The 18,190-nt window shown below is 35.0% G+C and overlaps 2 protein-coding genes across 3 annotated transcripts in view; both read left to right on the top strand.

The window, feature by feature from the left end:
• Positions 1-5,166: 5,166 nt before the first annotated feature.
• Positions 5,167-5,697, top strand: LOC306641982 (ferritin, heavy subunit-like; the record flags this gene model as incomplete). Its single annotated transcript, XM_079107305.1, has 1 exon — positions 5,167-5,697. The coding sequence occupies one exon, from the start codon at positions 5,167-5,169 to the stop codon at positions 5,695-5,697; it is 531 nt and encodes a 176-aa protein (XP_078963431.1).
• Positions 5,698-13,998: 8,301 nt separating this feature from the next.
• Positions 13,999-18,190, top strand: part of CFH (complement factor H) — a 128,645-nt gene continuing 124,453 nt past the window's right edge. The window contains exon 1 of one of the 2 annotated variants that reach the window (XM_079107986.1): positions 13,999-14,214. In XM_079107986.1, coding sequence (XP_078964112.1) covers positions 14,157-14,214 — 58 coding nt within the window. In that variant the 5' untranslated portion in view covers positions 13,999-14,156. The remainder of the gene's footprint in view (positions 14,215-18,190) is intronic. The other variant, XM_079107985.1, reaches the window with a different exon arrangement.

The following is an 18,190-nucleotide window of genomic DNA, read 5'->3' as shown; positions in this document are numbered from 1 at the left end:
GGATTTCATCATCACTAGACCTGCCTTACAGGAATTACTAAAGTAAGCTTTTTAAAGTTTAAACAAAAGGTTGCTAATTATTAACTTAAAGCACATGAAAGTATAAAGCTGGATAGTAAACTTATATTTATTATTTAATGTGTAGCCATATTCATGTACTATAGTAATGTAATGGTGGTGTGTAGAGCAAATTTCATTTCTAACATAAACATTAAAAACCAAAACTATTAAGAGCAACCATAGTTATAATAGATTGTTAAAGTATACAAACAGATGTAACTTCTGACATGAAAATCATACAATGTGGTGGGGGGGACAAAAATATAGAGTTTTTGCATGTGGTTAAAGTGAAGTTATTATAAGCTTAAAATAGCCTGTGTAAGTATATCTTATGTAATCTTTGTGGTACTCACAAAGTAAAACTTTACAATAGTTTGACAAAATATGAAAGGAAAGAATTCAAAGCATACCACTTCCATCAAACTACAAAAGAGGACACCAAAAGAAGACAGAAACAAATGATCAACAAAACAACAAGAAACAAAGTCAGAATGGTCGCAGCAAGTCCTCACCAATTAATAATTACCTTGAATGTAAGAGGGTTAAATTCTACAATTGAAGACATAGAGTGGCTTAATGGATTAAAAAAAAAAAAAAAAAAAAAAAAAGGAGACAACTGTATGCCTCATACAAGACACTTCACCTTTAAGAGTGCACATAGATCGAAAGTAACGTAATGGAAATAGGTATTCCGTACCAATGAAAACCAAAGGAGAGAAGGGGTACCCATGTCATATGAAATAGACTGTCAAAAAGACAAAGGATATTATATATGATAAAGGGGTCAATTCATCAAGAGGATATAACAATTGTAAATGTACATTCACCCATGATCAGAGAACCTAAATAATATAATGCAATCATTGCACAATCAGACTAGAGAGATAAACTACAAGAATGTTATAGTAGGGAATATCAAGACCCACTCTCAGTAATGGATAGATCATCTAGACAGAAAATAAATAAGGAAACTTAGGACTTGAATTACACTTTGGATTAAATAGATCTGACTACTTCATGTCAAAAATTCCATCCAAAGGGCTGGGGAGATAGCTCAGCTGGTAGAGTGCTTGCCTTGCAAGCACAAGACCCTGAGTTCGATCCCCAGTACCGCCAAAAAAAAAAAATTCCATCCAAAGCAAAAGAATTTACTTCATTCTCAAGTACATTCAAAAATTCTCTAGGACAGATCATATTTTAGGTCACAAAACAAATCTTGAGGATTTAAAACACATTAGTTATCTTTTCAAAATAAAATGGCATGAAGTTGGACATCAATAACAAGGAAAATAATGGAAAATTCACAAACATGTGGAAATAAAACATGCTCAGAAACAACCATGAGTTACGAAAATCAAAAGGGAATTAAAAAAATAACCTTGAGACAAAAAAAAAAAAAAGGTAAGATAACATACCAAAACTTATGTGGTACAGCAAAACTGGTTCTAAAAGAGGAAGTCATGGCAAAAGATGCCTGAATTTTTTTAAAGAGCTCAAAATCTCATGTTGCACCTCAAAAACTAGGGAAAAAAAGAGTCCAAACTTAGCATAAGGAAGGAGACAAAAAAAAAAAAAAAAAAGAGCAGAACAAATGACAATAGAGAATGGGAAAACAATAGAAAAAATCATAACAAAAATAAATAAGAAATAAATGTTTAACTAGGCAATGAAACAAAGAGAGAAGACTCAAATGTATAAAATCAGATATGAAAAGGGGGTATTACAACTGATAACAGAAATCTAAAAGGGTTATAAGAGGTCATAAGTGCAATTATATATCCAATAATTTGGATAACCTAAGACATGGGTATATCACTAAATACACCTTACTAAAACTGGATGATGAAGTAATGGAAAACAAGAATAGATCAGAAGTGAAAAGGAGATTGAATCAGTAATTTTAAAACTCTCCCACTAAAGAAAAATTCTGATGGGATTCACAGTTGAAATTTACTAAGCATCTAAAGAAGAATACTAATTCTTCTCAAATTCCAAACAAGTGAAGAAAAGGAGAATTTAAAAACTCATTTTCCAAGACCAGCATGATGCTGATACCATACAGAAACTTTAAGATCATCAGCCAGAATCACTGATGAACATATATATTTATATATATATACATTTATATATAATTTAAATTTATATTATTATATAACATACATAATATAAATCTTCAAAGAAATACTACCAAACTGAATTCAACAACACACTAACAAATTATTCACCATGATCAAGTATGATTAACCATGGGATGCAAGGATGGCATATTATATGCAAAACAAGAATGTGATCTATCATATTAATCAAATAAAGGCAAAAAAATCACATTATCATCTTAAAAGAAGCAAAGTGTTTAACAAAACTCATCATTCTTTTATAATAAAATCTTTCAATACATTATGTATAAAAGGAATTTATGGGACAAGCCTACAACTAGCACCATGCTTAATGATGAAAAATTGAAAGCTTTTTCTTTAAGATCAGTGACAAGAAAAGCACATTTATTTTCACCACTTGTTTTCTACATAGTGCTGGAGGGCCTTGATGGAGCAATTAGGAAAGAGAAAGAAATAAAAGGCATCCCAATTGGAAAGGAAGAAGTGAAGTTGTCTCTTGATGACAAGATCTTGTATAAAGAAAATTCTAAAAACTCTTCCAAGAATTTGTTAGAAATGATAAACAAATTCTGTAAAGTTTCAGAATGTAAAATCAACACAGGAAAATCAAGAATTCTATACAAAATCAATGAGTTGTGTAAAAAAAAAAGTTAAACAAACAATCCCACATCCTATCAAATTCTTGGATATAAATTTAATCAAAAAGTATTCAAGAAGGGGAGGCATTGAGAGACTCGGACTAAGATAGAACCACGGGGTGAGTCTCCCCCACCCAGCGAAGCTCAGCTGGGCGGCAGGCCTGGATTCGAGCGGCTTATTAGAGTGGGACAGGGCAGATAGCGTCTCCCCCAGGCAGCTCTGTGCAGTCTGGCGGTGGGCTCCTCCCACAGGGACAGATCCTCCAGCCTCACGGAGCAGGCCCCCCAGTGAGAGCCCTTCTGCACAGAAGCAGCGTGGCCAGCTCCAGCCCGCCCTGCTGCCAGCTCCGGCCTGCCCGCAGGTTACTTCAGAGACCAGCACAGGGCGCCAGGGACTCCCCCAAGCAGCCCAGCCCCCTCCGGCGGGAAGCGCCTCTCTAGGCTAGCTTCCCAGGGCAGACCGCCCAGTGAGAGCCTCTAGACGCAGAGCCAGCCACAAGTCCCCAAGCCAGCGGAGACATTTGACACGCAAGCGGCTTCTGGGACCAGGGCTGGGCAGCCAGAGACCTCTCCAGGCAGCATTGTCCCCCTCCAGCCGCAGCCTTTTTCCACAGGATGATCCAAGATGGCGGACTAGAGGGTGACTGCATCTCCAGAAACCCCAGAACCCAGGATTCAAGAAGGGGAGGCATTGAGAGACTCGGAATAACATAGAACCACAGGGTGAGTCTCCCCCACCCAGCGAAGCTCAGCTGGGTGGCAGGCCAGGATTGGAGCGGCTTGTTAGAATAGGACAGGGCAGAGAGCGTATCCCCCAGGCAGCTCTGTGCAGTCTGGCGATGGGCTCCTCCCTCAGGGACAGATCCTCCAGCCTCTTGGAACAGGCCCCCCAGTGAGAGCCCTTCTGCACAGAAGCAGCGCGGCCAGCTCTGCCCCCCCCCCCCCCCCCGCCAGCTCCGGCCTGCCCACAGGTTGCTTCAGTGACCAGCACAAGGCGCCAGGGACTTCCCCAAGCAGCCCAGCCCCCCTGCGGCGGGAAGCGCCTCTCTAGACTATCTTCTCGGGGCAAACCGCCCAGTGAGAGCCTGTCTACACAGAGCCAGCCACAAGTCCCCAAGCCAGTGCAGACCTCCGACCTACAACCAGCCTCTGGGACCAGGGCTGGGCAACAAGAGACCTCTCCAGGTCTCTCTCCCTGGAACCAGTAGCGGGCTAGGGGCAGCGTTCTTCGGAAGCACTGCATTATCAAATTAATCCAAGACTTCTGGCTACTGAAGGCTGGTAGGTGATACACTGGAAATTTTACAGGGTCACTATAAGCCAATAGAGGAAATCTACAATATCACAGAGTCCCATTGACATCTGACCAATATGAGAAAACAAGGGAAGAAAATGTCCAAAACAAACCTAGATACTATATCAATAAAACCCAATGACAGCACAGCAGAAGAAATGTCCGAAAGGGAGTTCAGAATGTACATAATTAAAACAATCAGGGAAGCAAACGAGGAGATGAAAGAACAAATGCAGGCATTAAATGAACGCACCAATCAACAGTTAAAAGAGCAAATAAGGGAAGCAAAAGAGCATTTCAATAAAGAGAGATACTGAAAAAAAAAACAAAAAAACAAACGGAAATCCTTGAAATGAAGGAAACAATAAACCAAGTTAAAAACGCCATAGACTCTATGTAAATTTATGATTACACAAATGGTATGCCTTTACGCCATGTACAAACAGAGAAACAACATGTATCCCATTTGTTTACAATAAAAAAAAAAAAAAAAAAAAAACACCATAGAAAGCATAAACAATAGGATAGATCACCTGGAAGACAGAACATCAGATATTGAAAACAAAATACTTAATCTTGAAAACAAGGTTGACCAAACAGAGAAGATGGTAAGAAATCATGAACAGAATCTACAAGAATTATGGGATATCATGAAGAGGACAAATTTAAGAATTATTGGGATTGAGGAAGGCTTAGAGAAACAAACCAAAGGAATGAACAATCTATTCAATGAAATAATATCAGAAAATTTTCCAAATCTGAAGAATGAAATGGAAAACCAAGTACAAGAGGCTTATAGGACTCCAAATATACAAAATTACAACAGACCTACACCAAGGCACATTATTATGAAAATACCTAACATTCAAAATAAAGACAGAATTTTAAAGGCCGCGAGAGAAAAGAATCAGATTACATTCAGGGGGAAACCAATAAAAATATCAGCAGATCTTTCAGTCCAGACCCTAAAAGCTAGAAGGGCCTGGAACAACATTTACCAAGCCCTGAAAGAAAATGGATGCAGCACGTCTTATGGCTGGATTTCCCTAAAGCTGAGATGGAACACAGGAGACGGACCCCCATTTCTGAAGAATGTAAATATACTATTAACCGCTTGGTGGCTTACCAGCTGCACATCAGTGATGTCTATCTATCCATGGCCTGCTACTTCGTTGATGAGAAGGGAATGCCTCCTTTTGTCATGTTCTTCGAGGAAGAGGCGGAGATAAGGAGGCAGCAAGCAAAATACTTCCTAAGATTTCTAAGAAAACGAGAGGCTTTGATCTGCCTTCCAGTTATAAAGAGGCCAGATATAGATAACTGGGGAGGTGCCATACAAGCACTGACATCTGCTCTGCAAATGGAAAATATTTTGAACGGGATCCTGGAAGACCTGAATGCATTAGCTTCTGAGACTAGTGAAACTGAGCTCAGGCCCTTCCTGACGGAATTCCTAGATAAACAGAAAAGGAACATAGATTATCTGGAATGCCAAATTTCTTATCAGAATAAACTAGAAGAGGGGAAGCAGATGGAAAGCATGTCTGAAATGAGTACTGGGACATCAGCCTCAGGTGAAGAGACTTAACTTCTGAGGGCAGCACAGCAAGTCTTCCCCTTGTATTTTGTCTGAGACGACTATTTAACAGTCTTGATCACTTCCATTTGCCTGAAGATGATGTTCCTTTCTATTTTCCTAATTTTCATTGTATGAGAATAAACCTGTTTTGCATTAAAAAAAAAAGAAAAGAAAATGGATGCCAACCAAGAATTTTATACCCAGCAAAACTTACTTTCATATTTGACGATGAGATAAAATCCTTCCATGATAAACAAAGGCTAAAGGAATTTACAAAAAGAAAGCCAGCATTACATAACATTCTCAGCAAAATATTCCATGAGGAAGAGATGAAAAACAACGATGTAAATCAGCAATGGGAGGAACTAGCCTAAAGAAATAGCCAAATAAAGGAGAAACCAAATCATGTCAAAAAACAAAAATGAGTCCAATGACTAGGAATACAAATCATATCACAATAATAACCGTGAATGTTAATGGCCTGACCTCATCAATCAAAAGACATAGACTGGCAGATTGGATTAAAAAGAGAAATCCAACAATATGCTGCCTGTAAGAGACTCATCTCATAGAAAGAGATACCCATAGACTAAAGGTGAAAGGATGGGAAAAAACATACCGTGCACACGGACACAGCAAAAAAGCTGGAGTATCCATCCTCATTTCAGATAATGTGGACTTGAGCCAAAACTAGTCAGAAGGGATAAAGAAGGACATTACATACTGCTTAAGGGAAGCATAAATCAGCAAGACATAACAATCATAAATATCTATGCCCCGAACATTGGCTCATCCATGTACGTCAAACAAATCCTTCTCAATTCCAGAAATCAAATAGACCACAACACAATAATACCAGGTGATTTTAACACACCTCTCTCACCACTGAATAGATCGTCCAAACAAAAATTGAATAAAGAAACCATAGATCTCAATAACACAATCAACAATTTAGACTTAACTGACTTATATAGAATATACCATCCAACAAAGAACGAATACACTTTCTTCTCAGCAGCACATGGATCCTTCTCTAAAATAGACCATGTTTTATGCCACAAAGCAACTGTTAGCAAATACAAGAAGAAAGAGATACAACCTTGTACTCTATCAGATCATAATGGACTGAAATTAGAAATAAATGACAGAATAAAAAACAGAAACTTCTCCAATACTTGGAGATTAAATAATACAGTATTATACGATGAATGGATAACAGAAGACATCAGGAGGGAAATTAAAAAATTCTTAGAAGTAAATGAGAACAAAGACACATCATATCAAAATCTCTGGGACACTATGAAAGCAGTACCAAGAGGAAGATTTATTTCATGGGGCGCATTCAACAGAAGAAGTAGAAATCAACAAATAAACGACTTAACACTACAGCTCAAAGCCCTAGAAAAAGAAGAGCAGACCAACACCAAAAGTAGTAGAAGACAGGAAATAGTTAAAATCAGAGCCGAAATCTATGAAATTGAAACAAAAGAAACAAACGGAAAAATTAACAAAATAAATAGTTGGTTCTTTGAAAAAATAAACAAAATTGATAAACCCTTAGCCACGCTAACAAAGAGAAAGAGGGAGAAAACTCAAATTACTAAAATTCGAAATGAACAAGGAAATATCACAACAGACACGATTGAAATACAAAACATATTTAGAAGCTATTTTGAAAATCTATACTCCAACAAAATAGAAAACCTCGAAGACATCAACAAGTTTCTAGAGACATATGAATTACCTAAACTGAACGAGGAAGACATACACAACTTAAATAAATCAATTTCAAGCAATGAAATAGAAGAGGTCATCAAAAGCCAACCAACAAAGAAATGTCTGGGGCCAGATGGGTTCTCAGCCGAGTTCTACAAAACCTTTAAAGAAGAGCTCATTCCAATACTTCTCAAAGTATTCCATAAAATAGAAGAGGAGGGAACCCTCCCAAACTCATTCTATGAAGACAATATCACCCTGATATCTAAACCAGACAGAGATACATCGAGGAAAGAAAATTTCAGACCAATATCCTTAATGAACATCGACGCAAATATTCTCAACAAAATTTTAGCAAATCACATACAAAAATATATTAAAAAGATAGTGCACCACGATCAAGTGGGTTTTATCCCAGGGATGCAAGTTTTGTTCAACATCCAGAAATCAATAAATGTCATTCACCATATCAACAGACTAAAAGTTAAGAATCACATGATTATTTCAATAGATGCAGAAAAGGCATTCGATAAAATACAGCATCCCTTCATGCTCAAAACACTAGAAAAAATTGGGGTAGTGGGATCATTCCTTAACATTGTGAAGGCCATCTATGCTAAGCCCATGGCCAATATCATTTTTAATGGTGAAAAACTGAAAGCATTCCCCCTAAAAACTGGAACAAGGCAGGGATGCCCTCTTTCACCACTTCTATTCAACATTGTTCTTGAGACTCTAGCCAGAGCAATTAGACAAACCAAAGAAATTAAAGGGATACGAATTGGAAAAGAGGAACTCAAACTATCCCTGTTCGCTGATGACATGATTATATATTTAGAGGAATCTGGAAATTCCACCAGAAAACTCTTAGAACTCCTAAGTGAATTCAGTAAAGTAGCAGGTTACAAGATCAATACTCATAAATCTAATGCATTTCTATACATAAGTGATGAATCTTCAGAAAGAGAAATTAGGAAAACTAACCCATTCACAATAGCATCAAAAAAATAAAATACTTGGGAATCAATCTCACAAAAGAGGTGAAAGAACTCTACAATGAGAACTAAAAAATCTTGTTTATCTTTCAATACCCATGGGCATCTGGTGCCAGGCAATGAGGAATATTCATATATTTTAAGTTTTAGACTTTGCATCTTTGTGTTATAACATCAACTAATTTGCCTCAGGCTTAGTAGAAATATTCCTAGAAGCCATTCTTACACTTAGATGGCCATTACCAAATTATATACAGTTGTGACAGCTTAAATACCATCCTGTGCATGGCTTCTTACTTGAGTCCTCCAAATGCCTCTCTAAAACCAATGGATTCAACTGAATTATAAGAAAGAGGAAATGACAGTAGAACAAGACAGTAACTTATTATCTTGCAATTAAAACATATTTTCATTTTTTTAAAAAAAGCCTGTGACTGTGTAGAAACACCCTCAGAGTCCCTCTCAGGCCCTTGATGGTGTCCTTTCAAACGAGGAATCCTGAAGATTAAATTTCACCTGCTTCAGTTCATATCCTTCACTCTCTACTGGAGTTTATGGATCGTCCACTATCCAGGAGCTATCTTGGGACTATAGAGTGGTGGAGCCTAGCAAAACTGAAACTCAGCTCTCTGCCCACTTAAAAGTGAGGTACTGGAAACCTTCAGGGACACCATAAGTTTACAGGGTAGACACTGTCCTGCCTAAGATCCATGTGGTTAGATGGGAAGACACACAAGCAACATGAAAACACAAGGGAATAACGAGCTCCAAGCAAACCAAGATGCTCCAGTAATAGAATGCATTGACAACACAGAAGGTGAAATGACAGAGAAGGAGTTTAGAAAGTACAGAGTAAAACTGATCTGTGCCACGTAAAGGAGGAATGTAAGTAATGAAATTAGAGATAAATTTCAGGAGGTGAAAGATGGCTTCAATAAATAGGTAGAGATCCTAAAAAGAAATCAAGCAGAAATCCACAAAATGAAGGAATCATAAACAAATTTATTAGAAAATATCACCAATAGACTAGACTTCTTGGAAGATAGACCCTCAGGCGATGAAGACAAATATATAATCTTGAAAATAATGTTGACCACACAGAGAAGATGATAAATTGCATGTGAAAGGTTCCCTTACCTAGACACAATGCCTGAACAGCTGCTGAAGACAATGGAGTGGAGGCACTGTGACTACTTCTAGGCTGGTAAGAAAGACCCCCAAGGCAATGGCACCATGGCTGGGTTCAAATTGCTACTCCAAAAGCAACTAAGGTGCAAACAAATGCAGAAATAAGTGTATGGTTTTTTTTTTTTTTTTTTTTCCTGCAGTGCCGGGGATTGAACCCAGGGCCTTGTGCTTGTAAGGAAAGCACTCTACTGACTGAGCTATCTCCCCAGCCCCGGTTTTTCTCTTTTTCTTCACATTGTTATTTTGTATAATTGTTGTAATAAGAATTTATTAAGTAATATGCTTTATTCATATTCATTACTTCATTACTCTTAGTCCATTTTCCTCCATCTTTCTAGCTCAATAATCAAAGCCATGTCACATATTTATTTTCATAGTTAGGACTATCAAAGATACTTTATTGTCTACAAAATAAGTTTTTTAATCTGAAATTCAAAGCTGTTCTCATTCAAAGTCCCTCTTACTTTTTTTACAACTTCTTGTGCAAAACCAATGCTCCAGGGTTGGTCTTCTCTTTCATTCTAGAACAGTCTCTACGGTCCTACACTTCAGGTCTTTGCTCAGGTTCATTCTTCCTTTAAACTACAGTGTAATATGCAAGTATTCTTGAGATCTTCCTCAGACCAAGCTCAGTGCTCAGCTATTTCTTCTTCTTCCAAAATCCTGTGTTTTTCTTACCCTAAAAGTCATTTGTTGCTTAGTTCTAATTTTTTAAATATAGAGCGTTTCTCTAATATAAAATTTATTTATTAAGCCTTATAAATCTTGTCCAATTTCATGTTCTATGCATGCATAATACACATTTGCTTAGAATGTGCCAACATGAACATTGACAGTACATGGGGTAGTTTGGTGCCTAATTTTAGTATTAATAGTTAACTGCTATCGACTCTTTCTAATGGTAATCTAATACTCTCTAGTAACTTTTGTTGTTAATATGTTGGTAATTTCATGTGTTCTTCTAAATATCTTTATATATTTTTTTTAGTTTTTGAAAGCATTGAAGCATAAATTGTAAACCAAACCACTCAAGGCTTAGAAATCAGAAAAAGAGGAAAAAAATAAAAAAAAAACCTCAAGCAAAATTATACAACTGAAAGGTATTTGTTGAAATTAATTCAAGAGCATTGTTTATGCCTGAGTAGTAGAGTTTCAGTTTAAATTAAACAACGGCAAAATGTTGAAAGTTTTATAGTAAAGTCACTCTTGTATATGCTTTAAAGTCTCTAAAAACTTATTTTTATGTGTATGTCTGGATACATAAAATAACTTTAAGGTAATATGTAGGTATAATTAAAAAACAAATAGATAAACATGAAGATACACTAAAGTACATATTCAGCTCAGGAGGCTGAAGCAGAATTGCAAGTTCAAAGCCAGTCTCATGAACAACAAGGCGCTAAGCAACTCAGTGAGACCCTGTCTCTAAATAAATACAAAATAGGGCCGGAGATGTAACTTAGTGGTTGAGTGCCCCTGAGTTCAATCCCTGCTACCAAAATAAATAAATAAATAAATAAGTTATTGACAGTTGAATTTATATACATCTAACAGCATAGGAAGCAAACCATTCAAAAGACAGACCTGTGCAGGTTAAAGGTACGATTTGGGAACTCAGACCACTGAGTTTGATACCAGGTTCTAAGCAAGGTCTTGATACCAGGTTCCAGCAAGTTCTTGCGACATGAAGGAGTTGCTTAAATGTTCTGTGGTTCAGTTCATTCATCCATACACATTAAGATGTGTATAGTTTCCTACTTTGTTGTGTGGTCTTAAGTACTAAGGATACATGTTTAGATCTGTGTCTGGTACAAATTAGCACTAAATAGTACTAATCTTGATAAAATTCCAGAACATTCTTCAAGTGTTATTAATCTAATATTGCTATTAGGTAAGAACCCATGGATAGAAATCTAAATTAAAGAAGAAATTTGGATTTATACTGAGAGAGATAAAGCCAAGGAAAAAAATATATGTGTTATCAGTGAAATGAAACAGTCTTAGAATCCTAGCTGGGAATTCATATTTGCTTCATTTTCCCAATATTAAATTTTATTTCTTATTTGTCTCATAATAAAAAAACTAAATTTGTCTCTTTAGGGTTTTTTAAAAAATACATAAGCAAAAATGGTATAAAATCACACTGGAAGCAAAGTTAGGCTTAAGCAGGGGCATTTCATATGATAAAATAACCAATCCAGGAGGAGGATGTCACAATTCTGAGTATGTACCATAGCTTTAAAACATGTAAAGATTGACATACTTAAACAAAGAAATAGACAAATCAACAATCATAGTGGGAGATTAACATTCTTTCAATATCTAATTAAATAGACACAAACAAACATAGAAGAAATACAAATGATTTACAAAGGAATTACAAATTACCTATTAAAATAGGTATAGCACATAAACCATATAATGGGCCATAAAAAAAAGACTCATCAAATTTTAAAATACTATAATTATTTACAGCATGTTTTCTGATCCAATAAAATTAAATAAATCGACTTAAAAGATAAGTAGAAATCCTCTTTTCCCAGAAATTGACACTTGCAAAAAAATTTTAAAAGAGAGAGAGAGATGGGGGAACTCTAGCTTTGGTTATGTGAAAATTTGGATGATATTGATTCCAGTTACCTGATTTATATAATTTGTATTATATAATTTACATAATATGCAATAAAGCAGTGCAGTAGAAAACAATGATACTTTCAGAAAATAGTGCTAGAACAATTAGATATCCAGGTTTTTAAAATGTATCTAGAGTCCTTTATTACCTCCCCCTCCCAAAGTCAATAGCAGCTAGGCTAAAGCAATGTGAAACAAAAAGTAATTCTTTCAGAAGAAAAACATTGTGTCCTGACCGTAGGTAAGGATGCAAACAAAATGCACTAATGATAGAAGAAAGAATTGCAAATCTGCCCTACTTTAAAATTAATAAGATTTGCTTATTAAAAGACATAGAATACTGAGGAAATGACAGCCCAAGGACTGGGTAAAGGATTTATACTGCATATGTTAGAGAATGTTTACATGGCTAGAATATGTAAAGAATTCCTACAATGCAACAAGAAAAAAAAAAAAGACAACTCACTTAAAAAAAAAAAAAAAAAAAAAAAAAAAAGAGAGTTTTGAATAGCTACTCCACCAAGAGGACATTTAAATGACTAATAACTTATATGAAAGCTTTTCAACTTCATTAGTCATCAGGAAATTTCATTTGCTTTATACTCATCAAAAAGGCTAAAATTACAAAGATTGAATGAGGGGAATGTCAGTTGGTGTAAACAGTTTGGAAGACTGACTGAAATTATCTACCACACCTAAACATAAATTATGGCTTAATGGTCCACTCCTACATACTTACTCCCTAGAAACATGGACACAAGTTTGCCAAAACCCACATAATTTAATGTTCATAGCAGTACTATTTGTATTAGCTCCAAACTGGAATCTACCCATATACCCATTAAAAAGCACATCAACAAACTTTAAATGGTGGATATTCCAAATAATGGGTATTATATAGAATTAAGAATTAACAATCTGTAAACTATATCCAACAATGTAGTTGACTATCCCAAAAATAATTTTCAGTGAAAAAAATAAACATAAGACCAAATAGTTTCTTTCTATTTATGTAAAGTACCAAAAAAACCAGGTAAATATATTCCCTGTTCTTAGAGATATTGATAGTGGTCATTCAGCATGAGGAGCCGGTAGCACAGAGGGCAAGGGGCACTGACTAAAGGGCAGTACTGCAGTTTTCAGGAGATGGTGAAGTTCAGTGGTTTAACCTTGACGGTGGTTGCGTGGGTGTCTTCACTTTAATAGTCAGCAAATCATTTGCTTGTATTCTCTTTATGCATATTGTACTCCAGTACCAAGTTTTTAAAAAATAATATTTAAATTTTTTTTGAATGATTAAACTCATTTATGTCAGAGTGAGCCAGTTGCTTCACGCATGTGTGTTAAAAAGTCTTTAAAGACTGTTTTCACAAATTGCTGGAAAAGCAAGTTCCCCAAATCAACAGGACTATGTTGTTTGCTTATGTTGTCTGCGAGTTGATTGTGAAAACACTGTCTAAACTGAAGCTCTAAATGATTTTTAAAAGACCTTCCATTACTTCCTGTTCTGTGGTTTACATGCAATAGAACTGAAGAGAGTTGGATTACTTTAGAGTTTATGAAATCCAGAGGCTATCACCAGCTGCTGCTTATACATTCCAGGAGACTTGAGCTTGTTCCAGCAGAGAACATGCCTGGTTTACCAGAACAAATCAAAGACAGGTCAGAGCATTAGCATTCAGTGGGAGTGCAGTCAGAATCCGGATCAAATTCTGGCACAGCTGGGGTTAGTGGTTGTTTTATTTATTTATTTTTTTTTCTGTTTGCTTTGCGAAAGTTTCTGGTGGGTGGAGCGTCAAGTAATCCCTTATTTCCCAAGCTGTTTCAACTTCCTTTAGAAGCAAATACTTTCCTGCACTGATCACAATTTTTAGCAGAGGAGAACTGGACCCTGTGAGCACTCTCAGTTAATAAATGTCCCCTTAAAAGATTGAAAACATGAGACTGCCTGCAAAGATTATTTGGTTTATATTATGGACTGTTTGTACAGCAGAAGGTAAGATTAAAACAAAAAAGCTTTTTCCTCCTAAGTATATTAGGAAACATTTGCTGATGTTGTTTTTCACAGTAATAATTAAAATTTAGTCTCGAAATGTGATTTAATTAGTAGTTTGTAGCTTAGTGTTTGAGTGGCTTTTGACATTTTTTACATTAAAAATTTAATTACCTTATTTGAATGGCATAACTGACTAGTCATAATTTTATTTAATATATAATTTAAGAAAATGTTTCAATAAGTGTTTCTGAAAGCTAATATGGTATGATCATTTCCCATGTAATTATCATAAATACAATCTACTTTTTTTGTCTACAAGTTTCATCAGAATGCTTTACATGAAAGTATTAGGAGGTATGTGAATATACATAATCCATGAAAGCCTCAAATCATATAATGATTGAACTTATTTCAGGTAGAATTTTAACTCTTCCTAAAATATAATTATTTACTAATGATATTGTTTACAAATGATATTGCCATGGCCTTCAAGATCTTGTAGAAAAGCATTACTTGTATTATTAGAAAGAGAAGATCTTATCAATTTGAAACAATTGAATATACAATAGTTGCAATGTTTAACCTTTTCATTTTTTCCCCTGTGGTTATCTACAAGGTATCTTCTCTGTGAGCAGTCTTTTGGATTAGTAAACATAAGCACTAGGAATTTTTTCTGATCTCAGCAAAACAAATTCTGAATTTATAATTAAATTTAATCCTACCAATAATTACCAAGAGATTAAAATTTTTATTCAGAAGAAGTTTGCTTTTCTAATTCATGATAGGTAACTAGATATGTGACAGATACCTGATCAATATTTTAGTGTCAATTGAATAATATTCATAATCTCCCCCAAACTTTTTACTTATCCAAAACATTTTTTAGATTATTTTTATTTGTTCTAATTAGTTGTACATGACAGTAGAAGGCGTTTATACATTTTGTTAGATCATACATAAAGGGAGTGTAATTTCTCGTTTTTCTGATTATACATATTGTAGGAGTTCCTACAATACAGTATCCAGGTCCTGAAGAATATTAGCAAATGTTACAAAACTTTTCTCCTTTGAGGTTCTTCCAATCTAGAAAATAAATGCAAAGTTTTTTCAATAATATTCTTAGAAATTTTTGAAAATTATATAAATGTGTTTAATAAGTTTTGATAGAGTGTACTTTTTAAAGTTATATTTTCTAATATGTTATTGCTTGTTCGCTTGTAAACCATATATCCAGTCACATTTTTTTTTTCAGTACTGGGGATTGAACTCAAGGCCTTTCATATGCTAGGCAAGTGTTCTACCACTGAGTTACATCCCCACACATATTTAGACACTCAAAAAAGAAAAGACTTTAATTATGTACTTAATTGTTCATTTACTTACTTTATGCTTTTATTAGTGCATTCACTGTGGTATATTCACATATGTACATAGCATAATTTGGCCACTTTTAAAACTAGGTGGAAGATCATTTTCTTGCACATATAAATGTCATAATTAGAATTTTAAAATAAAGTATTACTGCATTTGCAAAAAGTTCTAAAACAATGTGAATATTACCAATCATAGCAAACTTTCTTTTTCCTTAAGTAAATGTTTTTGTCTTCTCTTTATGAGAATGCTTTAATGTTTTACAATTTATATGCTATTTGCTGAGGTTTTAGGTAGATATCATTTACCATGTAAGGAAAATTTATTTTATTTTTAGCTAATTTCTCAAAATGAAGAATTGATGCCAAGTTAAACTGAGCTGTGTAAGTGATTACAAAGTGGAATTTGAAATATTATTAAAATGGAGTGCAACACAGTATACGTGATAATTCAATAAGTGATTTAAACTCCTCATTTGCATAATCAATTCCAGCTGGCTTGTTTCACTTGTTTTACTTTTCCTCAATGTGTGTTTGAATGTGATATCAGTTCCTGCTGGTGAATTGAGCAATAGCACATCCATGTTGTAGTGGAAATGACTTTCTATATGGCTGTATTCCTAACAGATAAAGCACAATTCTAGAATTTGAAATATTATTTTAAATAATATTAGACTTTTAATAGTTATCAACCCACATGTAATATAGTAAACCATAAGAAAAATTTCATGAACTTTTCAGTGGATATAGGAATCCTATTTTATTCCCTGCTTGTTAGAAAGTCTCTGAAACTAGTTTAAAATGTCACCACTTCTATCAATCTGTCACGCCTAAAGGAAATTTTACTAAGCAGAATAGCCTTGATCGCTAAAAGTATTCATATATACATCAACATTTGCTTCTATTTTTATTTTCCTCATTGAACACTGAATTCTAAATTGAGAGATTGAAATAGTTTTGAACACTACCACAATCTGCTCTACTCAACTAGACACAAAATTTAAACATTTCATAAATTTCTTCTGCCTTGATAAGAGTGAACATTCCTCAGAAAACCAATATTCCTACTAAAGAATAACAATAGCCGGGAAAATTTGTAAACACAGCTTTCTGTTTGTTCTATACTATGTTGGGGACCAAGTGGCACCTGGAATGCTGTGCCTAGTCTGCATTCATGTTCGGAGCGGTGTAGGAACATCAGTTGCTTTCTCCTTGCAAAAGGTCTTGGCTCCAGGAGAGACCTCCGGCTGCTGAGAATTGGATCAGACTTACAGGACAAAGTAGAAATAACAGTTCCTTAATCAAACCAGAGTTTCAGCTTTTTGGAATGTATTATGACTAAGCTTTTCCAGTAGATCTTTGAAATTTAGGATCTAACAATTGAATACTATCTGTGACTAGGCCATAGTCCAGAAATTACAAGATAATTAAAATAAACAGATTAAAACTATATTGAACTATGTCCAACTGAAATATGTGCTGGCTTAAGGTGTTTTTGGAAATATGTATTTTCTAATCATGGAGATTTCGAGAGCAAAAAAAATTTTTTAATCTTTAATTAATTAATTAATTAATTTTTTTTTTTTTTTTTTTTACTTTTTACAGACTGCATTTTGATTCATTGTATACAAATGGGGTATATCATTTCATTTCTGTGGTGGTACACAATGTAGATTCATACCATTCGTGTAACCATACATGTACATAGGGTATGGAGTTGCAAATTTGTGCAGCCACTCTGGAAAGCAGTGTGGAGAATCCTCAGAAAACTTGGAATGGACCCGCTTTTTGACCCACTTATCCCACTGCTCGATTTATATCCAAGGGACTTAAAATTAGCATACTACAATAATGCAGCCCCATTAATGTTTATAGCAGCTCAATTCACAATAGCTAGATTGTGGAATCAACCTAGATGTCCTTCAACAGATGAACGGATAAACAAACTGTGGTCTATATACACGATGGAATATTACTCAGCCATAAAGAAGAAGAATATTATGGCATTTGCAGATAAATGGATGGAATTGGAGAATATCATGCTAAGTGAAATAAGTCAATCCCCAAAATCCAAAGGCTGAACGTTTTCCCTGATAAGTGGATGATGATATATAATGGGGGTGAGGGGCTGGGGGTGAGAGAATAATGGAGGAACTTTATATTACGTAGAGGGAAATGAGAGGGAGGGGGGTATGAAAAATGGTGGAATGAAGCAAAAATGTTCTTTAGGTCTAGAAATACCTTGTAGATGAAAGATTGAGAGATTCCATTTCAGTCAGGGAATGGAGAATTACTTTGCTTATACTGTTTCAAGTATAAGTCATTTTTAAACTTGAGTTAACCCTAGTATGGAAAAAATTGATATTACATATCATATAAAAATTAAGTATATAGCAATAAAAATGGTTCTTTATAAAGATATACATATAAATGTTATACATCATGGTCTAATCTGAAAAAGTGAGTTTATTATCCCAAAATCTATGTTTTAATTTTAGTGTGACAAATAAAATTCCCCCATCCCTCCCCAAACCCTACATAATCAGAAATAGATGTATGGGTTTTTACCTATATGATGGGATTTAGAGTCATGCAGTATCGCAGTC

The sequence above is a fragment of the Sciurus vulgaris genome (genome assembly GCF_902686455.1).
Source record: "Sciurus vulgaris genome assembly, chromosome: 12".
NCBI classification, from domain to species: domain Eukaryota; kingdom Metazoa; phylum Chordata; class Mammalia; order Rodentia; family Sciuridae; genus Sciurus; species Sciurus vulgaris.
This window is presented reverse-complemented; position numbering and strand designations above follow the sequence as displayed.